This window comes from Mirounga angustirostris, unplaced genomic scaffold, assembly GCF_029215605.1.
Source record: "Mirounga angustirostris isolate CCGP_5_RB_7025 unplaced genomic scaffold, mMirAng1.0.hap1 SCAF_2, whole genome shotgun sequence".
NCBI lineage: Eukaryota > Metazoa > Chordata > Mammalia > Carnivora > Phocidae > Mirounga > Mirounga angustirostris.
The window spans coordinates 55,834,839-55,862,447 of record NW_026991710.1 but is presented as its reverse complement, the minus strand read 5'-3'; the positions used below and the strand labels follow the sequence as shown (position 1 = coordinate 55,862,447).

At 35.2% G+C, this 27,609-nt stretch overlaps 1 protein-coding gene and 1 non-coding gene across 2 annotated transcripts in view; one reads left to right on the top strand and one right to left on the bottom strand.

The window, feature by feature from the left end:
- Positions 1–21,333, bottom strand: part of PRR27 (proline rich 27) — a 30,244-nt gene extending 8,911 nt beyond the window's left edge. The window contains exon 1 of the mRNA XM_064584008.1: positions 21,298–21,333. Coding sequence (XP_064440078.1) covers positions 21,298–21,333 — 36 coding nt within the window. The remainder of the gene's footprint in view (positions 1–21,297) is intronic.
- A 5,911-nt stretch (positions 21,334–27,244) lies between these two features.
- Positions 27,245–27,352, top strand: LOC123842401 (U6 spliceosomal RNA). Its single transcript, XR_006790403.1, has one exon. It is a non-coding gene; the product is annotated as a U6 spliceosomal RNA (small nuclear RNA).
- Positions 27,353–27,609: the final 257 nt, after the last annotated feature.

Sequence of the window (27,609 nt, the reverse complement as noted above, 5' to 3'; positions counted from 1 at the left end):
GGGAAACTAATGGCTGTAAATCTGGTCTTGCTCTGGACACTGTGCCTCACTCACTTTCCTTCCTATTTATAGGAAGTCTTTAATTTAATGTTACTTCTTTTGTTTTGAAATAAATCAGCATCATATCTGAAAAAATAAAGACCTATCAATTTGACTTATTTGGCTATAAATTACTCCTCTCATTTCAGAGAATCCTAAAAATAGGGAAGTTCCCATTATGTGGCAGTAAAAGACAAATTTAGGAACTGCTTAAAACTTAATTACTAAATACACTTTGCATGTATTGATTACTTGATTGAATTTTGACATTTCTAGAAGGAATTTTATGCTTGATTCATTTTATGTTAAACATGGAATAAAATGGATTAACATAAATATTTAAAAAAATAACAGGGTGGTGTCTTTTTCTGTATTAGTGTTACAAACATGAATTACCTACTATGAATAAATATTAAAAACTGAAAAGCTCTTCTGTCCTGTAAATATATTATTGACAACCAAGTATTTCTAGTAATATGCAATATAAATAAGAAGTGATAAAAAACTGGCTGGCAGTGCCCAAGTCATAATCAGAGTAATGTGAAGTGATTTAGCTTGGTACCCTCTTGAATCATGGTAAGGGCTGCAGTGTTTGTTAGGATGAGAAAACTCTCTTTTTCAAGTACATAATTTTCTTCCTGTAGAATCAATAAATGTAACCCCTCCCCCCACTAATGGTCTCACAGAAGGAAAAGTGTTCATGTACAACCATTAAAATATTAACCTTATTATCTACTAAAGTATAGCCTAAGTCTGGCCTTCAGAAAAAGTCTACAGATTTAAAAAAAAACAATCATCAGAACCAAAGTCAGTTATTAAACTGATTTGTTGGAATTCTCAAACAGAGATTTTAAATAGTTTTGAATAGAAGACTCTAATGGTAAGGTAGACAAGATGAAGATTACATAGATAGTTTCAGCACAGAGAGGGAAAGTATAAGAAAGAATGAAATGGAAATGCTAGAAATCAAAAGTTCACTAACAAAGAAAAAGAATGCATTTGATTTAGCTCATCACTAGACTCAATACAGCCCAGGAGAGAACCAGAGAATTTGAAGATCTACTTCCTTCCTTCCTTCCATTCTTCTTTTCTTCTTTCCTTTGTTTCCTTCACTTGATCATTTACTTAGTCACTTAGTACTGTTCTAGACCCTAGAGAATATGAGAAAGGCAACCCAGTGGATAAAAGGTAGTTGGGGGCAACATTAAAATAAGGCCTTCAGAATTTAAAGCTCCAGAGATATCACTTCTTTGTGAATGAAGAAGTTAAAAAGGTATAAACTTAATTAACCCCCTATTTCAGATTGTTATACTAAAAAAATGGGTATTATTAAGTTCCTTATCTTGTGATTCAACTGTATAGGAAACCTATGGGATATATTTGACAGTTGGAAAGAAGGGATGTGAAAAATAAGCATAACAGTAGTTTTCTTTTGTTATGAAGAATATCATACTCCACAGACAGTAGGTGATTTTAGAATAGTGATGGACCAGAACATATCCTGTGCTTTTGTAGTAATGGAGATAGGGTGCCTTTTCCTCTGTTACTGACAGCTACACTCTTGGAATTGTCAAGGTTTTTAACTTACAAGAGAAATAATAAAGATATACTACAAAGTATTGTTGCCAGAAGTATGCAAGCAATGGCTATATTTTTGTAATGTTTTCCTACTTTAATATTTTTTAAATCTCTTCCAATTACCAATGAGATAAAGTTGAATCTGGAGAGACTGACTCTTTGACAAATCCTTGAAAATTATTTACTGATCTCAAAAAGGAGCTATTATAGCTGCTATGCTCCAGTTTAATTTACTATAATAAAATATTAGGTCTGGAATATATAGAATAACCTGGGAATTCATGAACACTGGATGGTGCTTTGACTACTAGGGATTAAAGTAAGATTCTGCTTACACATTGCCTCTCATATTGCTTACATTTTAATTTGGGAAGCCAACAAATATATGGAGATAATCAGGACTCAGTTTGGTTCCCTATCTAAATTTGAGGGACAACAGGTATAGAGCTGAATCTAGAGAATTAGAAGCTGATTTTAATTGGCTAATTGTATGTGGCAATTAAAATGGTTAAAGTGGATAAGATCATATAGGAAAAATGTGTAGAGTTAAAAAGAAGTGGCTGAAGTCAGAATGCTAGAAAATATCAATGTTTGTGTAGAGAAGAGGTATCCATGCAAAATACCTAGAAGAAATAGCTGAAGAAAGAGAATTATAAAAATTACCAGGAAGTAAATCTTAATAGGTCCAAATAGAATAGTATGCCTGGGGGCAACTTATTCATTTTCTACTACAATTTCCTCATCTGTAAGGTATAATATTAATCATTATTAGTTAATATAATAGTAATAGTTGTAAGGTTAATTGAGGCAAATATATAAATTACCCTTCACATAGCTGCTCATTCAGTTTCATGTATTATAATCATCAGTATTACTTTTACCACAATCTATTTAAAAGGAGAGATTACAGAGGAAATTTTTAAAAAGCATCAACAGAGCTATTAGCTTTGACATAAAGGAAGGTCACCATATTCTTTGAGACTTGAAGGAGACAAAGTTATGTTGAGATTTATCAAGTGATTGAAGTATTGTAGTAGGTGGTGGATAGTGTTTGGGCTTGATGGACTCAATATAGTCTATAAAACAGAAAGGAAAGTTGTTTTTTATTAGGATTAATTGAAAGTGTAAGGAGAGTTGAGGAAGGCAGCTAACTCTAATGCCAACAAGACAAAGTTTGATAAACACTCTTTGGTGACAAAAAAAGTTCAGAAAACTAACTTACTTTAGGATTCAGTTGCTTGGATGGAGTGGCAGTAGAAATTGAGCTCACGGCTGGGCGTTTTCCAGACAGGATTAAGTGCAGAGAGGCAGAAGTGTTATATGTAGTATGAAGATAATATTTGAAATAGTCAAAGATAAAGTCTGGGTTGTGTAAGAAAGGGAGTGAGGCTAATAGGGAATAGAGAGAACGGAATATAATCAGAGTGTTAAGGCATGGAGTGTTCTATAAGACAAAGAAAACTTCTGTTAGGTTCTTCCTGTTCCACCCTTTCAAAGTATATGTCATATGTTACTTCCTTCTGAAAAAAAAAAAACAACCCTTGAGTGTTCAGTCTGAATAAGAAAGGAAATGAAGCTAAGTGGGATTGGATAGAATGGAATATAATGGAAGGGCTAAAGGATTGGAATATTCTATGAAGTCAAAGAAAAAGTCTTCAATTTTCAAATCTTTTCACCAAAGACACACATCTTATAATGTCACTCTCTTATGAATACCCCTCCAGTGTCTTCCCATCACAACCAAATGTGTAACACAAATTTCTAAGCTCAATAATCTTCATCTTTATCCCTTCCTTTCTGACCTCTGATCTACTTTCCTTTAACTTCTCTTCCCTCTGTCTTTTCTGGATATATTCATCCCCTTAGAGTTTTCCTTATAATATACGCATGAGCCCACTCATTTGCTCTTTATGTTTCTCCATTTGTTAGATACCATTAATAGGGGGCGTTGGAAGGTTTATATTTTCAATGCCTGGCTCCTTTCTTCAGTGGGACAATGTGAACTGAGAGGAGGATTGAGGGCTCTGGTGAAGGTTTGGGATTGAGGCTGTGGCACATTATGAGCATGAATAAATCAGAAAGATGGTAGGATGATGGCTGAATAGTACTGTAAACCCAGCTGTGGTTGGGGAATATAATTAGTAGTGTTCAAGGTTATCCATTATGAGAAATAAAATCTAAATGTAAAGCTATGTCAGTGATAGCCAAGCTCATATAAAGTCAATTGGTAAAGGAATCTTTATATTATCATTAGTAGCCTAGTGGGCCTGTATGAACAATGGAAATGATGATTACACACCAAAGAATGCAATTGAAATTTTATTTTGGGGGGAAAAGAAATGTGGTTTTCCAAATCAGAAAGAATGATGAAAACATCTTAAATAATCATCAGCCCAGTTTGTATGAAACCACAATACAGACCCAGAATATTCAACATGAATTAACAGGAAAAGTATAAATGACTCAGGAAATATTGTGCACAGTCTTCCTTTGGCTCAATATTTTTGCCTTATTAACAGGTCTGTCTAAGCTGGTAATATGAAGTAATATGGTAGATAAGAAGATGTAGAAGATAGATTTTCCGGTCAAACCTAAAAGGAAAAAGACAATACTGTATTATCTACTAGACTTATCTCCTGAAATAATGTATGTTTGTTATAGAACCACACCAACACTCACCCACCCTAGTCTGGCAGAATGTTATTATTTATAACTATTATTACTTAATTATTTTCTAGTGCCTCAAATGATATCTAGCACATAGTAGGATTTTAATAACTGTTCGTTGAACAATTAATGAGTGAATGAAAGTTAATAGTCAGGTTCTTCAATCTAGCATACAAAAGTAATGTTTGTCTTTATTTATTAAATGGTAAATATTTACATTTTCAGCCAATTTTGAAGGAATATTTAATTACTTTTATTTCCGAAATAGTTTATTAGACATAAAATATTACTGCTTCCTATATTTTAATCCTTTGATCTACTTGAAGTCTAAATTTTATTAAAAGAATTTTATTATGCAGAATGACTTTGGGCTGATATTTTAAGAAATTACTTTACAATTACTAAATTCTTCAGAATCTATTGTCCTTTTTTTTTGGTTTCTCTGTTTCTTTTATAATTTTTGTAATTTTTCTTTTAATTCACGATTTTTTGTCTTATTATTTCTGCTGCCACTGCTTTGGTTAGTCTCATTATATGAGAGGACTTAGTTTAGGACTTAACTCAGATGTATCACTTGACCTTTCTGTACCACCATATCCTCATGCCTCTAACTTAGCATTTAGTACATCGTATGGCCATTTCTGTGTCCTTGTCTAGAACAGAGCTTAATGAGGGTAAGTTTGGTATCTTATTTCTATCTAATGTCCCTCACATGATGGAGCACATGATCAGCTTTTTAAAAACGTAGAATAAATATATAAATAATGATAGCAAAGGGAATATTGCTATTTATAAAATACAACTGTGTTTTTAGTTCTTATCTATAGTAGCTATGTTAGTATTTTCCTCATAAAAGATTATTTTGTGAAGTTGCCTGACTCTTTTTCATCATTAGGAAGACCAAAATGACATGACAAAACAAATTTGTGACAGTGTACCTAACATTAAAAAGTATCCTCTCGATAAATACCCTATCTGGACTTGGGGTATAGTTTGGAATCAGTAGGGGAGGGTTTGACCCTTAGGGCCAGAAATCTGTATTAGACTCAGCTCTTTGACTTTTGCGGGGTGATCACAAACAACTTATTTAACCCCCTGGGCCTCAGTTTCCTTACCTCAAATCGGCTCATCATATTAACTACCTCATAGATTTTTTGTGAGCACGAATTAGTTAATATAAGCAAAGGACTCAGAACAGTGACCAGCACATGGTAAAATCCTTAATAAATTGATGTTATTACTAATTTCTTTGAAACTTTGTCCTGTTGCAGGGCATATAAAAAAAACAAGGAGATAAATTGAATGAGACAGAATTCTAAGATAAGAGATATCCTATATACTGCAAGGAAAATATAAGAAAAGTTAAAGGTGAGTGCATAAAAGCAACACCCATGTGCATTCATTTCCTTGGATCTCCACCACGGCTTTAAAGCAATGGGTAAAATATCTAAGAGAGAAACTATGAAAAATAGGCTTTGGGTATTAAAAAAATGATGATTTTTCCAGAGAAAATGATGCAAAGAATTTATTTTAGAGTAGCTTGACTTGTCTAGGAAACTCAGTTGATATTATACCTCTTCCACCAAACAGAAATGCTGAGTCTGCACTTCTTGGCTCAACTCAAGGACATGGGTACACATCTCTGTGAACATTAAGTTTGTGACAGTTTCCACCCAGAGCTATTGCTTCTGGCTGAATGCATCATCAGCTACAGAGAAAATTTCTTATAATTTATTTTCTTAATTTATTATAATATATTTTATAAAATATTCATAAAACATGCATGAAAAAGTTACACAGGTAACTGACATTTATGAATCAAGAAGGTATACACAAAATATAAAATATTTCATAAGCCAAAATATCATTTAATTAAAATTGAAACATTACCTAACAATATTAAGGTCACATTCTTCACATAACAATTCTATTTTAGGGGTGCCTGGGTGGCTCAGGCAGTTAAGGGTATGCCTTCGGTTCAGGTCATGATCTCGGAGTTCTGGGATTGAGCCCTGCATCTGGCTCCCTGCTCAGCGGGGAGCCTGCTTCTCCCTCTGCTCCTCACCCCTCTCGTTTTCTCTCTCTCTCTCTCAAATAGATAAATAAAATCTTAAAAAAAAAAGCAATTCTATTTTAGATTACTGTTTAAATTATAGACATAAAGGCACTTACCAAAATCAAGTAGAAGTTGTTAATTCAAGAATCTTAAAGGTGCCTCTTTAAAAGAGAAAGAAATAGCATATTTTAGCTAAATGTTTTTAATAACAAGCAAAAATAATATTTACACTTCCATGGAAATATTTAGAACAGATTTTAGGTGTCTCACATTCAACTACAGATACTAAATTCACATTTTCTCTAATAATGTGGAAGATAATTTTAATGTTCATATGTATTGAAGAAACTAAGTTATATTTTAAAAAAAATAACCTGAGAAATGACAATGGAATATTATGCAGCCATCAAAAGGAATGAGATCTTGCCATTTGCAATGACGTGGATGGAACTGGAGGGTATTATGTTGAGCGAAATAAGTCAAACAGAGAAAGACATGTACCATATGACCTCACTGATATGAGGAATTCTTAATCGCAGGAAACAAACTGAGGGTTGCTGGAGTGGGGGGTGGGGTGGGAGGGATGGGGTGACTGGGTGATAGACACTGGGGAGGGTATGTGCTCTGGTAAGTGCTGTGAATTGTGCAAGACTGTTGAATCTCAGATCCGTACCTCTGAAACAAATAATGCAATATATGTTAAGAAAAAAAAGAAGAAGAAGAAGAAGAAGAAGAAGGTAGCAGGAGGGGAAGAATGAAGCGGGGGAAATCGGAGGGGTAGATGAACCATGAGAGACGATGGACTCTGAAAAACAAACAGGGTTCTAGAGGGGAGGGGGTGGGAGGATGGGTTAGTCTGGTGGTGGGTATTGAGGAGGGCACATTCTGCATGGAGCACTGGGTGTTATGCACAAACAATGAATCATGGAACACTACATCTAAAACTAATGATGTAATGTATGGGGATTAACATAAGAATAAAAAAAAAATAACCTGAGAAATGGAGTGACTTACTCAAAATCAGAAGCTTATTTTTTTTAAATGTTTTATTTATTTATTCATGAGAGTCAGAGAGAAAGAGAGAGAGAGAGAGGCAGAGGCAGAGGGAGAAGCAGGCTCCCCGCCTAGCAGGGAGCCGGATGCGGGACTCGATACCAGGACTCTGGGATCATGACCTGAGCCGAAGGCAGACGCTTAACCATCTGAGCCACCCAGGCGCCCAAAATCAAAAGCTTATTATGTCAGGTCTTCTGATTCTAAATTCTATATTGTTTATATTAAATTGTTAGTTCTCTGGGTTCAATTTTTTGCTCTCTCACTTACTCTTCGTATTGAAAAAGAATGTTTGCCAAGTCACATTTAAAAAAATTAAATAAAAGAAAAATGTTAACTAGAGCTTGGACTACTTTTTAGAATTTCAGATACTTACGTAAAATGAAAATAATATTCTCTATCTTAACCTACCGCTAAAAACTGCTATAGGAATCAATTGAAATCTTATAAGCAAACACTTCAGAGATTTAAATCCAATGTAAATGCAATTTATCATTTTAATTATTTTTATAGCTGTGTTTGCACTTTATGATTTATAATTTAATTTCCAGCCTAGAAATTTTTATTTAATTTTGTTTTAGCTACTACTGAACAGAATCTGTTGAAATTTTATTTCTTTATTTCATTTCTTTAGTTTACTTTTACTACAGAAAATAAATCTATTTTTTTAATTAAAAATAAATAGGGAGAACATTTTTTCATGTGTCTGCTAGCCATTTGTATGTCTTCTTTGGAGAAGTGTCTGTTCATGTTTTTTGCCTATTTTTGACTTATTTGTTTTTTGGGTGTTGAGTTTGAGAAGTTCTTTATAGATCTTGGATATCAGCCCTTTATCTGTAATGTCATTTGCAAATGTCTTCTGCCATTCTGTGGGTTGCCTCTTAGTTTTGTTTCCTAGGGAATATTACTCAGCCATCAGAAAGGACGAATACCCACCATTTGCACTGACATGGATGGAACTGGAGGGGATTATGTTAAGTGAAATAAGTTAAGCAGAGAAAGACAATTACCATATGGTTTCACTCGTATGTGGAACATAAGGAATAGCATGGAGGACATTAGGGGAAGGAAGGGAAAACTGAAGGCAGGGAAATCAGAGGGCGAGATGAACCATGAGAGACTATGGACTCCAGGAAACAATATGTGGGTTTCAGAGGGGCGGTGGGTTGGGGAATGTGGTAGCCAGGTGATGGGTATTAAGGAGGGCACATGTTGTAATGAGCACTGGGTGTTATACGCAAATAATGAATCATTGAACACTACATCAAAAACTGTATGGTGACTAACATAACATAATAAAAAAATAAAATAAAAAGGGAGAGCTTACCAGAGTAGGGATAATTTGATAAGCATTTATCTTAATTTGATTCCATGGCTTCATTGTTGTCTGATATGGAGGAACAGTCTTGAGATATTGGGGCAAGGTGAACTTCTGATAATATTTGTTGATTTTGTTCTAGAAAAAAATGTAAGTAATTATCCTAATATTGCATGTACCAGATGATACTTGGACATAACCAAAGAAACTAAAACTTGGTTTGTTTGGATAAATTCTAAATGATACTAAACAGACCTAACCAAAGAAAGTTAATTCATGCAAAATTTTTCTGTATTTTCTATAGTTCATTTGTAGAATGAACTATAGAATTGAAAAAATTCTTTGGTTAATTCAGATCCCAAGGCCAAAACACTTAAAGAAGAAAAAGTACGTGTAAGAGGCAAGAGGATAATGTCTTAATTTACTAGGATAAGTGTCTCAGATTGTGGTTGCATTTCCATGATTGGTAGAAAACATTGTTTCCTTACAGTTATATACATAAATGTGTGATTTAATTTAGTAGAATTTGTGACACTGAACCATTATTAATCTTTCTGAGTGTCACTGACCTTGTAGAAATAAATGAATTAATATAGAAGGGAGCTCTTTGCATAGTGCCGTCACCTATTTTAATTAATATTAATTAATTAATACATTAATCAATATATATTCCCCTCTTCCATGTTCTATTTTGAACCATCTGTATGGACCTGACTATAGATTATTATGGGGATTAAAATTAGAATTAAACACAGTGGCATCAACCTTCAGAATAATTTCCTGTTTTTACAAAATGGACAATCGGTGGGTTTTTAGAATAACCAGGGAATAATGGATGGGTGGGTACATGGCAATGATACAGTTAGTACTATGGGAGAATATTTTTCTAACAGTGTTGACAGAGTATAAGGAAGAGTTTTATAGAAATTAGAATTTATTAAAAATATTTGTTGAGAGCTCAATAATGTAGCTCAACAATGTTCATCCAGTCTGGTTATGTTATAAATGTTTGTATGGGAAAATTTACCCCAATTCTTTGGTAATTCTTTTCTTCTTCAGTCAGCTCAGTTTTCTGTTAATAATAAAAATAAACTGTGATAAATACAAAAAAATATAATGGGGTCATATTTTAATTTTGCTTGAATAAAAATTACTTACTTTAGTGGGTACTTCAGTTGACTCCTTGAGGAAAAAAATAAGGAAAGAAAATAAGAATCGACTTTATTTGGATAGCCCACCAGTAATTTTATCTATGTCATTATAGTAGAGAATTAGAACTAATTATTTTAATAATTAAGGGCCAAGTCATGGCTGCCAAGAAACAAAGTGCTACTTTATAGGAATTTACTATGAATTAAGTGAGTTTCAATAGTCATTGTCAGAGCATTCTGTGTCAGCATTATGATACTTGACTGAAAATATGTTTTATTTCCAAATGTTCTGTTTATCTACATTGTTCATATAATGTCAAAGTCTCATGGAGTATAGGCAGATGCAAACTATATACAAAGGGGAATGATTGAGAGAGAAAGAGAGAAGAAAGAAAACTGAAGCAGGCCTGTGGAGGTATCTGGCAAAGCCTGCTTGCCAGTTCCAGAAAGACCTCTGTTTTTTTATCAGTAGCCACAGGCCCACAGTTGGAGATGGAGAGAAAGCGTAAAGCATGCTTCTGAAGCGCGGAGGAGGAAGATGTTGGGCTGTGCCTCAGCCTGCAAGACTCTGGGCTACAATCCATGCTTTATTTTCTCCTGAGATGTTTTCTCATTGTGCTCATCGATTTGGCTTTTTTACCACAGCAGGTGCTCTCGTACCTGTGATTTACCCAGTTCATAACCCAATCCGGTATTCAACTCCCTAAACGATATGAGAGAGAGAATCGGGGTAAAAACTATGGTGAAGGTAATTGCAGGACCCTGATTTGGCATTGGCTTATTTAAAAAAAAAAAAAATGCATGTTTGCAATGAACCAGAGTTCAGCTATACATGATCAAAAGTATGAGATAGAACAGCACTCTTGACTGTGTAGATAGATCATTTCAAATCTCTAAAATGATTTTGAGTCTGTGTATATTTTTTTATAAAGGTTTTTCTTTATTTCCAGTATTTCCTTATTGGGTATTTTGATGTGGCTCTGTTAAAAAATTAGCAATACCTAATTTACTTAAAATAATTAATCAACAGCAGGGAAGTACAGTATTTCTCAATAAACTATTAGGTTGTTTCATTTTAGAAGTATCCTTTCCCTCACTAGATGAGCTGCTAGAAGAATTCTTGAGGAAAAAAATCAGCAGCAGCCTTACCATCATCAAAGTTGGGGGACCAAGGTAATTGAAACCTTAGCAGTATATTCTTAATATTTGTGAAATTAAAGATCTTTCTCATATTATAAGGGTATTAGTATGATAGGTGAAAAAGGATTGTAGTAAAGTTTTCAGTTCAAAAAATAGTAACCAGTTTTTTTTTTTTTTTAAAGAAACAGTGGAAACCACATAAAATTTATGCTACATGGAAGGGTCTTGCTTACATGGAAGGACTTAATTGAAAGAATTTAGGATAATTGAGAAAACTAAAGAAGTAGAGAGAAATTTTATTTTTAAGTAACTTAAAATTATCATTCTTTTTTATTAAAAGAAGAGCATTTTAGATAGGCCTAACTATTACTATTTTAATATTAGTTTTTAAAAATATGAATTAAATATAGCTTTATATAGAATCAATATCTTACCATATCAACAGTCTTCCTTGGGGTTTCCTTAAAGAAATAAGAAAAGAATTAGATACTTTATTCTCACTGTATTGGTTATATGTAATTTCCTCTTGAATATATAGAGGAAAAAAAACCCTCTTTTATAAAGTGGAAGAATAAATGTAAATTTATTTTTATTGATTCTTTTAATCACTGTTGTGACACAAAGTAGCTCTTTGTGTCCCTAAGATCTAAGATCATGTAAGGGATATAGTACTTGCTAAATATATATTTATTAAATGAATGATGAATGACATATCTCATTAATTAACCAATAAATAAATAAATGTTATTTGTTAGGCATAACCACATTCTTTTCCTGTTTATATAATTATAACATAAATGATATTTATTATATAGCCATAACAAAATAAAAAATAATATCTTAAATACATATTTAATATAAGTGGTTTTGAGGGGCACCTGGGTGGCTCAGTTGGTTAAGCGACTGCCTTCGGCTCAGGTCATGATCCTGGAGTCCCGGGATCGAGTCCCGCATCCGGCTCCCTGCTCAGCAGGGAGTCTGCTTCTCTCTCTGACCCTCCCCCCCATGCTCTCTCTCTCTGTAATAAATTAATAAAATCTTTTAAAAAATATATAAGTGGTTTTGATTTACTTCCTGAGATAAGCTGCCAGATTCCTTAAAAATTCCTTAAGTTATACATTGTAATCTTATTTTTAAAATTGTTATTTTTTTTCTTTTCCTTTCTGTTTTGGACTTTTATTCATTCTCAGGGATGAAATAAATAGGACTACAACTAGGCTATTTCTCAGATGATGTGAAAATTACTTTAGTCATTTGTGATATACATGAAAACATGCAGACAATAGCACTTTATATGGTTTTGGATGAACTAGAGTCCTTATTGCAGAATGATATCAATGCAGCTGAGGCATCACATCATTGCCCGCTCAACTTCTGACAATGGCATCGTAGACAGATGTCTCAAGAGTAAGGTTTCCAAGCCACACATAGGAGGTCATGTAACCCATCCTCTGTGAACTAAAGAAGTTTGCCGTGGGCACAAGGGAAGAGTACCTGCTTTGGAGTCAGCAACTTGTGTTCCAACTATAATTTCACAAATTATTACTTAATCTCTCCTAGCTATAGTTTCCTCAACTAAAAGTGAAGATAGCTATATTGACCCTGCAGAATAATATTAGATGATATATGTAAATTATGTTACAAATGTTCGGAACACAGTCGATAGATGCACTTAAAAAAGTGACAAGTATTATTATCATCTCCCTACACAGAACAGACATTCCTTTGAAAACCTTTATAATAGGAGCAGTCTTTCTTTGAACACTTAAAAATGGGACTCTCCAAATAAGACCTCTCTTTTTAGGGAACTCTAATTATTATAAGGGGCATTCCTATACTTCGTTCAAAATGCCTCCAGTAGCAGCCCCCCTTTGTACCACATAAAGCTGTTTCCCCCGTAGGATTATGTTTCATGCAATTGCTATTTTTTCATCTCTGTCAGATTTTTATGACTCCTTTGCTATCGGCCATCTTGCGTATTTTTTTTTAATGAAATCATTTAAATAACTTTGCCTTCCGGAGGAGAAGAAATCAGACTTTTCATTGTTGCTTATCTGCCACTTAGGTTGATATTTAGTAAACGCTTTCATTTCACTTAACAATCTAGACTACTTGCCTTTAGCAGCAACAGCTCTGCTCTTACCTATGGCTTTAAATTTTTGAGAGCATGAAAACCAGACAGTTATGCTTGTTGATTTCTATGACTCTCCTCCTAGCGGTTACTTCTCTATAAGATAGGAGTCCATCTGTTCCTCTCCAACCCCCTGAGCACTTACCTATATATTTATCCCCTTTCCCTCCAACAGTTTTACTTGCTGCATTTATACTGGCTCCTTTGCTTAGTCTAGGGTGTCCTCAATTCTTCAGTCTACAGGCACCATCTCATCGTTCTGGGCCACCCACGCTAGCTATGTTACACATTCCTCCTTTCACTCCTCACCACACTTCTTGGAAGACTTCCTACTTGTGGCTTTTCCTTCTAACCTCTTCAATCTGTTGCTTCTGCATGGGTTTATCTTCCATTGGTTAGATCATTGTAACGGGCTTCCTCATAGGTCTTCCATTTTCTTGTTATCTCTAAAACGCCTGTTCCACACCTTCTTCACAAAGATTTTCTTTCTAAAATGGATGTAATAGATTAGGTTACCAAAGCAAAACATTTGTACGGTTTCTTATACTGTCTAGGGTAATGTTCGATATTGAACATAGAACTCAAGGTCATTCAGAATCTTCTCAGGAGACATTTCTGGCCCCACTTCTTGACATGTCTTATGGCTTATCACAATCTTTCCAGAGCACACTATGAAATGTCCCATGTTCCTTCTGACTGGGAACGCATTTCCATCACATTCTCTGCCTTGTAAATGCCCGTGTGTTCATAAAAGCTCCAGTGGAAATTTAAACCATGTGTGAAAAGATCTCCCAAATCTTTTATGTACTTGAACTTTTCATATATGCTATGAACAAAATACTTAGACAGATGCTGAAGTTGAAAATGTAGTTAAGACTCTCTATTCAGTGAATAATTCTTGAGTACCTCGTATGTACTGGGAATTACCCTAGGCATCCGGAAGAAAGCCATGAACAAAAGAAAACTTGGTTTTCATGAAGTTTATATTTTAACTGGTTAAGATACTAATGCATGATAAATAATAAATCACTGGCTCAATCATGATGCACGCTATGGGGAAAATTGAAGAAAGAGAATAGGAAATATTGGTAGGGATGAGGTGTTCACTATTTGGTGAGATGGCCAGAAAGTGCCTCCCTGAGCAGAAGAGCAAAAACTTGAAAGAAAAAAGAAAGTAAACCTTGCAGATAATTCAGGAGGAACTCATCTGCAAAGGCCCTGACATGTAAGTATACTTGGCAAGTTTCAGAAATATTGAATAGACCAGTGTGGTTGGAAAATAGTGAATTTGGTAGAAGCAAAGTCAGAGAGGAAATGGGGCCATAATTCAGAGCTCTTCAGTGTTGCCAGGACTTCAGGAAAACAATTATACTGATTGGAAACTGATGTCAAGCAGAAGATAACTTGGGGAAAAATAGACTGAAGGGTTGAGAGAAGAGATAGCAGTTTAGAGGCTATTGTAATAATCCAGGCACGTGATTATGGCAGCACTGGGGATGGTGAGAAATTGTTATATTCTGAATATACTTTGAAAGTTAGAGCAAATGGAATTTATTTATTTATTTATTTATTTATTTATTTAAAGATTTTATTTATTTATTTGACAGAGAGAGACACAGCGAGAGAGGGAACACAAGCAGGGGGAGTGGGAGAGGGAGAAGCAGGCTTCCCGCTGAGCAGGGAGCCTGATGCGGGGCTTGATCCCAGGACCCTGGGATCACGACCTGAGTCGAAGGCAGACACTTAACGACTGAGCCACCCAGGTGCCCCAGAACAAATGGAATTTAATAGAGTAGAAGTGAGGCATGAGAGAAAGGAAAAGTTCCATAATTACTCCAGATTTTTGGCTTGATCACCTGGAATAATTTAGTTACCATTTACTGAGAGGAGCTGGTTTGTGGGGAACACATCGGGAGCTTGGTTTTATAAAAAGTTAAGTTTCAGGTGCCAATTACAAATTTAAGTTGAAATATAGAGTACACAGTGTACAATTATAATTAATTCCCTAATGGGATCAATGAAAATACTAAAGGACATACTGAGTATAAGTGCCTTCTCAGTGTCAACTCAAGATTTCAGCCTTTGCTGATGCTATTAACGTACAGCTAGTAGGAGAATGGAAAGAAAAGGAAGCTCTTACACATCAGTTAGAAATAAAAAGCTTGGAGTAGATAAGCTCAGTAGAATATAAATAAACAGAGAGAAAGGAAGTCCTATAGTCCTATAGGATGTCCTATATTATTTCAGGAAATTCTGGGCATGTGTATGTATGTGTTGTCATCTGTTTAATACTTTACAGTGATTATATCTATAGTTCATCAAAACACTTATATACAGAATGTCCTCTGGTATAAGAATCAGGTAGTCCAGAAAGAAAATAATGTGTGGAGAAGTTAGTGCAAAGCTGAGGGAATTAAGAGGTAGGTCATGAGCAAACAAGCACAAAGGCCAATAGTCCTTTGAGAATAGAAGCAAAACTCAAACACAGGTTAATAAGAGCTAGGAATAATTTAAAAAATGTCAATTATCATTAAAAATGTCAATAATTGATTAGTGAACACTGACTAATTGGAAATGATTTGGAAACTTCCATTAATTTCTAAGTCTGAGGAGAAGTGGTCTCTGGTAGAAAAAATAACATTAAATTAATGTGCACTGTGAAGAATGATTTGTGAGAAATATATATAACCATTTCTATTTCTATAAAGGTTTAATTCAATATATTTTTGGCATGTTTTGAGAAATCCATAAATGCAAGCTCAAAAAATGCACCTCTAATTTTAAAATGAAAATGTTGCTTTAATACACAGAAAAAAAACCCATTTTTTAATCTAAACATCTACTGCCCATTGTAATAGCCAAATGCATGTGTAGTGCAGGTATAAAGTAATGCCAGGGAAGGAAATAAATTTCGGAATCATGCTTACTGCTGAAGAGCTTGGTTGGAAATGGAATCCAGTGGGGAAAACAAAATTTCAGTTGTATTGATAACAATCTTTCTTTTCATTAACTAAGAGCTTTTTAAAAATTAAGGTATAATTTACATTTAGTGGAATACAGATATTTTAAGTGTATAGGTGGGTGGGTTACCAGAGTGGAGGTATGTAATATTTCTACCCCCCCGTGAGTTTCCTTCTGCCCTTCCTTGCTTGACTATCCCTCTCAGAAACAATTATCTGAATTGATCGATAATTAGTTTGTCCTGTTTTAGAACCTTATTTGTATGTAATCATAGAGAGTATACTCTGTGGTGGGTAGCTTTTTTCGCATGGCAAAATTTTTTTACGATTTATCCATGTTGTTGCAATTATTGCTGAGTAGTCTATTGCAAGAATCTACACAGTTTATTTATCCATCTCCTGTTGAAAGACACCCTCACTATTTCTAGTTTGGGACTGTCATGAGTAAAGATACTACAATATTGTTTGCACAAGGATTTTCGGAGATGTTGGATTTTATTTCTCTTGGATAAGACAGAGGAACAGTATTGCTGTGTCATATAGTAGATGCACATTTAATATTTTCTTTTCTTTTTTTTTTAATTTTTATTTATTTATTTGAGACAGAGAGAATGAGAGACAGAGAGCATGAGAGGGAGGAGGGTCAGAGGGAGAAGCAGACTCCCTGCCGAGCAGGGAGCCCGATGCGGGACTCGATCCCGGGACTCCAGGATCATGACCTGAGCCGAAGGCAGTCGCTTAACCAACTGAGCCACCCAGGCGCCCCCATTTAATATTTTCTTAAACTGCTAAACAGTTTTCCAAGATATCATTTGCGATCATTTTACACTCTTACTGGCAATATGTTAGAGTTTCTGTCACTCTATGTCCTAATGCACATTTAGTTTTTGAGTCACTTTGACTTTGACCATTCTAGCATGTGTATAGGAGTGTATATCATGTTGGTTTTAATTTGCATTTTCCTGATGATTAAAAAGGTTGAGCACTAACTGCTACATCCTTTAGAATTTATTTCTTAGAAGCCACATGCCTCTGATGCTTTAATTGTACTATTCCTGGACAAAATTTTGCACATTTTGTTTAGTGTAGTTATTTTCATCTATTTAGTATATCAATTAGTAAGAAGACATTTTGATTTTGGTATCTTCTATGCCATACCAAAGTGTTATGAGGTATCCAAGTCACATGTTACTGGAAAAAAGCTTTAAGAAATGAAATTTATAAATGACTTTTTGCATTATACTATTTTATTCATTCCAATCAATTCAAATAATTATAAAACATGTAAAATTATGTAAAATCCTGTAAAAAATACAGGCTAAAAATATATAGTGCCTCAAATGTCATTAGAATCCTGAATTAGGTATATACCATACATAATAGTATCAGAATCTCAGAATTTCTTCAGATGAATCCATTTATTTTTCCTGAAAATAATGGGATTTAAAAAGGATAAATTGCTCCCTCGAGTTGGCATTTTGACAAATGCCTATACTGAAGATAAAATAAATGCTAAGCGGAAAGTATCTTTAGTATCTTTAAACAATACAAGATTATATATTTTATTTTCTCAGAGAATGCTTACAATGTAGTAACCTTTCTTACAATAATATTTCTGTTGAAGTAAAGCATAAATATTTGAAAAAATAGATTGTGAATAGTTTCTGTGAATAAAAAGGTCTTACCTCATCAGATGAATCATTAGTTTTTATAGGACGAGAAAAGCAGAAAGAAATATACCTTAATCTTATGATGTGGTTGAAAGTAAAATTACAACTGACCCTGAGTCATTATTATGATTAAACATAGAATTGATACATATCGTTGGGTAATTTGTGTACTAAACTAGCTGTTTCTATTTAAAGACTTATTATAAAACTAGTAGTAAACATAGATTAAAATGAAGATGTTTCCTAAGTTCAAAAAACAAGAGTTTCTTAAATTTAAATATTTGTTTTGGGGGCGCCTGGGTGGCCTTCCGCTCAGGTCATGATCCTGGGGTCCTGGGATGGAGTCTTGCATGAGGCTCCCTGCTCAGTGGAGCGTCTGATTCTCCCTCTCCCTCCTTCTGCCCCTCCCCCTCCCTCTGCTCGTGCTCTCTCTCGCTGGCCCTGTCTCTCTCAAATAAATAAATAAAAAAACCCTTAAATAAATAAATAAATAAAGATTTGTTGTTTTGCTTATAGGTTCATTATTCTGGCTTTTCTCCCTTTCTTTTCTGCTATGCTTTCTTTCCTCTCTCTCTTTCTTTTCCATGCCATGTGAGGTGGTAAACTTTGGTTTCATAATTCATTTGTAATTTTAAATTCAGAGTACAGCACATGTTAGTATTTGGAATATTGCCTCTAATTACGTATGACTTTCCTAGTAGCTAGATACAAGGAATACCTGAGGTAGAAGTTTCTTCTAAATTTACCAGAAGCAGAAGAGAGGTCCAGAGAAGATATACGATGGGCCTACAGACACCATTGGACTCAGGTCAGGAAATACTGACTTTTATTCCAGTGATTTTTGCATTTAAAAGCATTCTGTCTGTAGTGAGCAATCTTTTTCAATTTTGATTTTGAGCCAAATACATCTGTGTGTGTGTGTGTGTCTATGTGTGTAAATATATTTGGTCACCTTAAGGAAATTTTGTAAGCTAATTTGAGGAAAATTTGTGAAAAATATAATTGAATGAACATAGATAAATACAAACATAGTTCAGATCACAAATATATTAGATACTGTTAATGTAATGAATAAGAATTTCTCCTCTAAATTTTCTCATGTAGTTATAGGCATTGCAACCATCAGAACAAAATAAAGGTAATAAGGAGACACTTGATTTTATCTGAGCCTCGATAAAGTAGATGTGATAAAGTACTAACTCACTCATTCCTTGGTTAAACATATACTGAACATTCTGTGTTCCAAAATGTTGCGAAACTAGTGGTACAAACAAAATAAAGGTTATATTCCCTGGTTTCAAGGAGCTGAAATTCTCATGAATTTATACAAGATAGGTTACCCAAAATCCTGCAGGGGGAATATACTTAAAATTCAAAATGTTATGAGATCCTGAAATGTTCCTATCACCCAAACTAATAAAGCAGGGGACATCTAGGTAAAAGGATTGGAGTAAATGTTGTGCCAAACCCTACAATATGAGGATGGTTACAGAAATGAGGACGTGAGGAAATGGAAGGTGTTGGAACGCTGAGAAGACATAAGAATGAGAGAGACTATAGTGTGGAAGAAGAGTAGAGAGCTGAGTGTGAGAGAAAGATTAGCAGGAGCTGAAGTAAAGGCTCACAGGGGCTAAGAGTCTATATCTCATTTTGGGGCCGGAGGGCAGCATGAAAAACTTTAAGCTGACATGTGATGTAAGAAGAATTGCATTTTAAATTAATCACCATGGCATCGATATAGAAAAGGACTAAGGGAGGGGCAAAACAGCAGACAGGATAACCGTTTAAAAGGGTGTGAATAGATTGGTATGTAATTGTGAGGGCTCCCTTGTAGACATGGCATTGGGGTGATGATTAAGAAACGGACTGCAGAAACGTTTAAATCATATTAGTTTCACCTGATTTTGAACTTCATATAAATGGCATACAGGATATATATCCTTTTGGACTTGGTTTCTTGCACTCACGTCTCTGAGAGTCATCCATGTTATTGCATGTGGTGATAATTGCTTTATTTCCGTTGCTGAGAATAATCCATTGTTTGAGTAAACTGTAAACCATCTATTTTCCTGCTCATAGACATTGGGGTTGGTTGTTTTTTGTTTTTTGTTTTTTTTTTTGCCTTTTATGAAGAGCAATGTTATGAACTTTCTTGAACATGTCTCTTGATGGGCATTAGCACTTAATTTTTTTTTTTTTGGTTATTAAAAAATTTTAATCATCAAACACATGAAGAAGTAATAATGACCCATACATTATTTTACTTTTTTTTTTAAAAGATTTTATTTATTTATTTGACAGAGAGAGACACAGCGAGAGAGGGAACACAAGCAGGGGTAGCGGGAGAGGGAGAAGCAGGCTTCCCGCTGAGCAGGGAGCCCGATGCGGGGCTCGATCCCAGGATCCTGGGATCATGACCTGAGCCGAAGGCAGACGCTTAACGACTGAGCCACCCAGGCGCCCCATATTTTACTTAGTTCTTAACTGCCAATTTTTAATCATTTATTTATATTAAGAGCACTGGATGTTATTCAAAATATAAAATATTAAGAATATCTTAATGAGGATGCCTGGGTGGCTCAGTCAGTTAAGCATCTGCCTTCGACTCAGGTTGTGATCCCAGGGTCCTGGGATCGAGTTCCACATTGGGCTTCTTGCTCTGGGGGAAGTCTGCTTCTCCTTCTGCCTGCCACTCCCCCTACTTGTGCTCTCTGTCTCTCTCTCTGACAAATAAATAAATAAAATCCTTAAAAAAATTTTAAAAATAAACTAAAATCTTTAGAAGACATTTCTACATTATATAGGATGATGATTAGAATATCTAATACTATTAGAATATTTATTGTATCCCAGCATTTTGTTATATAGTTTACATAAATGCCTGAAATGTCTTCACAAAAACCCTTCAGTCAACAGTGTATTTCTATGTTTATATTTCAGTTGATGGTACACTAGCTTACTGGGATTAAGTACTTAAAAATTATTACACACATAAAAAGTGGTGGAGCAGGTGTTGGAGGATAAATTTCCTGATTCCAAAGCCTGTGTCCTTTCACTGAGATACACATGTCTCCAGCCACAATATAGGTTCTAAGAACTCCTGTGGTAAGAAAATAGTCTCTAAGGGACTTTAATTTTGAGACATCAAGTCATGTCATACTGTCAAAGAGAAGGTGAAGCATACTTGCAGTACATGGCTTCCAAAGTAGTCATTTGTGAAAAACCAAAAACAAAAAGAAAAAACAAAAAAGACCCAGAAACCAAAAAAACCCAACACATTTTGAGATTTGCAACTGTTTCAAAATCAATCAGATAATTAATTGTTCAAAATCATTTTTCTTAAATGATCAATTAATATCTATTTGCAAAAACAATTACTTCATATTGACCTTAGACACAGAACTATGTGACAGAAATATGATTTATTTTGAATGTGATTTAAAGCATTTATTTGGAATTAAATTATACTGATAATTTGGGGGAGGCCAAAGTGGTTGTTCCTTTATTTAAAGTATAAGTTTATTTGAAAGTTACCAGTTGTTTCAGGTAATTCTTTTCTTCATCACTCATCTCGACTTCCTGTTAAGAACCCAAAGCAACTGTTATAAAAGTACAAAAGAAATCACTACTGGGTAATATTGCACGTATTTCATTTCGATAAAAATTACTTACCTCGGGGCCTACTTCAGTGGATGCCTTAGGGAGAGAAAACACAAATCAGCTCTACTTGGATGACACAACAGTAATTGCTCTAACTAACTATAGTAGAGGAGCTAGGGCTAAGGGAACAGTTCAGAGCCAACCCATTGCTTTTGAGAAATACAGTCCTAATTACTGATGGAGGATTTAACCAGGAAACGCTCAACACTAAAACTTTCATTCTGAGAGTACACTCCGTGTTAACCTAACTAACACGTTGCCGAGGGGATGTTTCCTTACAGTCTCCGCTGTGTCCGTGCAAACAGTGAAGAAGGAGCATGGAGAGTGGGCAGATGACTCGGTGAGCACAGGGGCTGGTGAGGTGTGAGGTAAGGGAAGCCTGCATGTCATTTCTGGAGGTGGCACAGCCTCTCAGTGTGAGACTGAGACACGAGGCGACAGCGATGATTCCCAGTATGATTCCTAGGGCTCTGATGAGGAAGACTTCGGTCTGTGCCACAGGCCACAAGACATCAGGCCACGATCCATGCTTCACCACCTCCCAGCAACCTTCCCAGTGTGCTCGCCCACCCAGCTCTTCTGTCACAAGAGGTAGTTCTTTTACCACTCACCCACAGCTTATCTGACCCACCGCGCGACTCAACCCTTAGTTCATGTTGGGAGAGGAAAACCCCGTGAAAACAATTTCCAGGCTCTTTTTCACATATGGGGCTGTTTTTAAAAAATGAAGTTTCCAAAGAATCAGAGTAAAACGGGCATTATCCAAGAATATGCAATAGAACAGTTAATTTTCACTAAGTGATGGTGAATTTATAACCCCCACTAACTTTGAACTGAGCATATGTATTACACAGTTTTTCTTTATTTTTGTTGTATATTTTGATGTGACTTTGTTAAAAGGTTAACGGCTTCTAAGTTGCCATTAAATAGCATGACAGCTGGAAAATGTGCTGTCCTAGATGGATCAGTTGTTTTCTTGACTTTAAAGGAAGTATTACTTAAAAAGTGAGCTGTGAAAGTGTCCTTGAGAAATTAAAACAATGGGTAAAACTAATCAAAATCTGAAATCCAGGAGTGGAATCTGCTGCATTGCCTCTTTTTGACCAGCAGTAGTAGGATAAAATTTGATGGTACCAACATGGTCATTCGTATGGCAGACATACCATAGGAATAAGATAAGGAATAATGTAAGGAAAAAGAAATTGTCTTTCAAAAAATTGTAAAATCGGTCTAATTTTCAAAAGCAGTGCAATATACAAAAAATGTAATTAGATATAAATTAAGAGCTTGAATGAGAGAATTAAAAACAATTTTAGGAAATACAATCAAGGGGTCAAAAATTGCATTTCTTAATGCAATTAAAATGTTGTTTTTATGGTTTGTTAAGAGAAGAAATTTGCAAGTATAACACTTCTTCTCATTAATATTTCAAACCAGATATAGCCACGTATATAAATAGAAATACCTTACCATATCAACAATCTTCCTTGAGGTTTCCTTAAAGAAAAGGAAAGTAAGCTCATTCTCATTCTATTAGTTATACAGAATTTCTGTTGGGATACACCAAGAAAACCCATGTTCCGTAAAGAAAGAAGAATAATGCATTCATATCCACTGTTGGAATTGTATCTGAATTCTCCAACTGGAAACACACAATCAGTGTTTTACTAGTATGCTATATGGGGTATGATATCCTTCTTTTATTTATTGTTGTATCCCTAAGATCTAGAATCATATAAGGAACTTAGTACTTAATACACATTTCTTAACTAAATATACACAGAAGTTTAATTTACTTACAATATGAAGAAACATTTAAATGGTACTGTGTTTACTGCAATGTACTTTAAGTGGGTATTTGTATGTAGAACTATTCCTTCAAATCAGTGTTTTGGGTGGTTTTTATGTAAAATTTCCATGACAGTAAATTTCAGGAAAAATATTTGGTCAGTATTTGCTTAGGTAAGCAAATATAATCGCAATAAATGAGAAGTGTAGGATTTTGTAAAAATCAAATCCACTAAACGATAAGATCTCCTTTCCTCACTGGAAACAAGGAATTTAGTTAATCATTTTGAAGCGGGAGAGCGAGGTTCTTGTCTCATGGAGTCAAGATTGAATCTCGTGTACAGAGGAGAGTGAGTAAAGTGATACAGTTTTATTAAGCAAGGGCACAGAAAAAGCTCTCAGGAGTGAGAGGGGTCCAGACAGGGTTGGCAATGTGGGTTTCCACTGACAGTCTTTTATTTGGAATTGACCAGGGAACTTGTGGCCCTAACATTCTTGTGACGTCTTGGTTTGAGTAAGGACTGGTGATAACCTCTTTAATGACTTACTTCTTTGGGTCTGGTTATTCTTTGTTGTTCATAATGTGACTGCCCTCTGATGCCCAGGGCAGGGTGGTCTGGTTTGTTCCCTTATCTCTCTGAGAAATGCCTCAGCATTTCTGGGATTTTTGGTGAGCCTGATGAGGTAGGCCCTACATGAGTCTAGTCATGCAGTCCCCTCTACCTATCCCTCCCTCCTTAGTCCTGCCTGTCCCTTACTCAATTTGAGTCCTGCATTTATTAAAGTAATGTAAGTAACACACATTATATAACCAATAAGAAATTTAGAAGTAACTTTAAAATTTGATTTAATTTTAGTATTGTGACTTACTTCCTGGGAGATGCTGATAGATTCCTTAGAAGAAAAGAGAAATAATGCATTTCATTCACTTATCCATTTATATGTTAGTTTTCCACCAAGCAGTTTCCCATTTTATCATAAATGAAACACAGAGGAACAAAAGAAGGCAAATCCTTAGGTAGCTGAGGGTGTCTTTAGGCATTTACCTTATGGACCATTGGTAGGAAGATATTTGGAAACTGGAGCTTAATGTATGAACTTGAGTCCTCACTCCAGTTGGGATTCCTCTCACCCATTTTATAAAATTGAGGATGGGCACCAGGACTCCTGAAGTCATAGTATTATTTAGTGATTTCTAGCAAAGACAATGGCATTGGACATTTCTGCTAGGTCTGGTAGCATACAAATAGAATCTTGCTAATTTTGATTATGTAGGGTTAGTCTGCTGCCCTAAATGTTTCCGATCATTGCCACACTTTCTAGTTTCATTTTCCATAATTCCCTAACTAACTTGTACAGAACTTAATTAATATCTGCTTCTGGATGCCATGTTGTCTTCACAGGAGAGCCCCTCACCTCACTGGCAGAGTGGTACTTTGTTTTCTATATAAAATTAGAGAGTAATTTTCAATTTTATGGTCTAATGAAATGACCAGCATGTGAGATATCTTCCCTCTTTAGGAGGAATTTAGTTGAATTGGGCTTCCTCACCAAATTCTTGTGGTTTCCTATAATAGTAATATAGAAATATAACTCTGTAATTGAAAGAAATTATTGTTCTAACTTAGTGTATTTATTGTATTTAGGAGCTGCTTTAAGTGTTTGATTATAGATATTAAAGTTGATTATAGATATTAAAGTTTCAAAGCTTTTCTATTTCAGATGAAAAAACCATTTTGACATTTAGGATGTTCCTTAAGCATGTGGCATTCAAACAAACAGCACAAAAATTTATTTCCCCTAACGATGGCCATGATATCTTTAGCCTCCATGGACCATTTAAGAAAATCATTCACAATTTAAGAAATAGGAAGCACAGAAAGGGAGATGATTTACGTAGTCTCATAGTTTGGGTATGGCAGGTCTGGGACTCAATTCCAGGACTTCTGACTCCAATTCTCATATTGTTTACAATTAAGTGCCTGCTTCCTATATTCAGTTTCCTGTTCTATCACTTATTCCTCATGTTTGAAAAATCCACTAGCCAAAGGTGATTACAGATGTAAGTGGAAATATCAACTGGACTGTATGTAGGCAAATTATTTCATTTCTTTAATTTCAGTTCCCCTTGTAAAATAGAGATGAAATTCTCTACCTCTGCCTTCCTCAAAGACAGCTGTCAGATTCAAGTAAAATAACATAGAAATAAATACTAGGACAGTTCAACTTATCCTGACTCATAATTGGTGTTAGCTATAGTATTAAACTATAAATTTATAGTGTTTTGACTATATGCTTTGTGACCTCATTTCATTAAAAAATTATATTTAAGTTTGTTTTACTCTCTGAATTTAAAGGGATTGAAACATCTTTTCCTCCCTTGTTAATTTTTTTGTTTTCACAAGAAAGTAAGAAACAAACAAACAAAAATGTAGAACTCACCAGAAGGGGAAACAGAGGATAGTCATTTGTCTTAATTTGATTCCATGGGTTCCTAAGTATATGATGTTGATTATAAGCCTGAAGATACTGGGGAAGGTTCAACTTCTGATAAAACTGATTGATTTTGCTCTGAAATGAAACAAATGTATCAATATTTTTTTAAAAGGCCTTAAAATCTATAAAGTTTTTATTTATTTATTTTTATTAACATATAATGTATTATTTGTTTCAAGGGTACAGGTCTGTGATTCATCAGTCTTACACAATTTACAGCGTTCACCATAGCACATGCCCTCCCCAGTGTCCATCACCCAGTCACCCCAGCCCTCCCACCCCCCACCACTCCAGCAACCCTCAGTTTGTTTCCTGAGATTAAGAGTCTCTTATGGTTTGTCTCCCTCTCTGGTTTCGTTTGTTTCATTTTTCCCTCCTTTTCCCTATGATCCTCTGTCTTGTTTCTCAAATTCCTCATATCAGTGAGATCATATGATCCTTGTCTTTCTCTGATTGACTTATTTCACTTAGCATAATACCCTCTAGTTCTATCCATGTCATTGCAAATGGCAAGATTTCATTTTTTTGATGGCTGCATAATATTCCGTTGTATATATATACCACATCTTCTTTATCCATTCATCTGTTGATGGACATCTAGGCTCTTTCCATAGTTTGGCTATTGTGGACATTGCTGCTATAAACATTGGGGTGCACATACCCCTTTGGATCACTACATTTGTATCTTTGGGGTAAATACCCAGTAGTGCAATTGCTAGGTCTTAGGGTAGCTCTATTTTCAACTTTTTGAGGAACCTCCATACTGTTTTCCAGAGTGGTTGCACCAGCTTGCATTCCCACCAACAGTGTAGGAGGGTTCCCCTTTCTCCACATCCTCACCAACATCTGTTATTTCCTGACTTGTTAATTTTAGCCATTCTGACTGGTGTGAGGTGGTATCTCATTGAGGTTTGGATTTGGGTTTCCCTGATGCCGAGCGATGTTGAGCACTTTTTCATGTGTCTGTTAGCCATTTGGATGTCTTCTTTGCAGAAATGTCTGTTCATGTCTTCTGCCCATTTCTTTTTTTTTTTTTTTTAAAGATTTTATTATTTTTTTGACAGAGAGAGACACAGTCAGAGAGGGAACACAAGCAGGGGGAGTGGGAGAGGGAGAAGCAGGCTTCCCGCGGAGCAAGGAGCCCGATGCAGGACTCGATCCCAGGACCCTGGGATCATGACCTGAGCCAAAGGCAGACGCTTAACCAACTGAGCCACTCAGGCGCCCCCTGCCCATTTCTTGATTGGGTTATTTCTTCTTTGGGTGTTGAGTTTGATAAGTTCTTTATAGATTTTGGATACTAGCCCTTTATCTGATATGTCATTTGCAAATATCTTCTCCCATTTTGTCGGTTACGAATGTATCAATATTTAAGATCAGAATGGAATCTTTTCTATGGGCCAGAGCATATAAGGACAAAACCAAATGATTAAAACTTTAATTAGAAGAAATCGAAATGATGCCAATTCACCAAGCAAAATGCATTTTTAATATAAAATTCACTGTAATAATTTCTACATTCATAGAGTGAATTTCAGTGCTCACTTCAGCAGCACATACACTAAAAATGGAATGATACAGAGAAGATTGGCATGGCCCCCATACAAGGATGACATAGCGTGAACTTCAGATTAAAGAAATAGTCTGGTTAATTAATGATCCCTGCTCTTTCAGAACACTCTCACACTGTGACTTTTCCCACTACAGGAGGTGTTCCTTGTACTGGTGACCTACACACATTTCCTTACCCAAACCCTCAACTCAACCTCCTTGAAAGTGGCTCCCAAAGTTGAACCTGATCAATATCACCTACAGACCTCACTGAAATGCAGATTGCTTAGCTCCAACTCAAATTTTCTGATTCAATAGGTATGAGGCAGGGCCTATGAATTTGTATGTCTC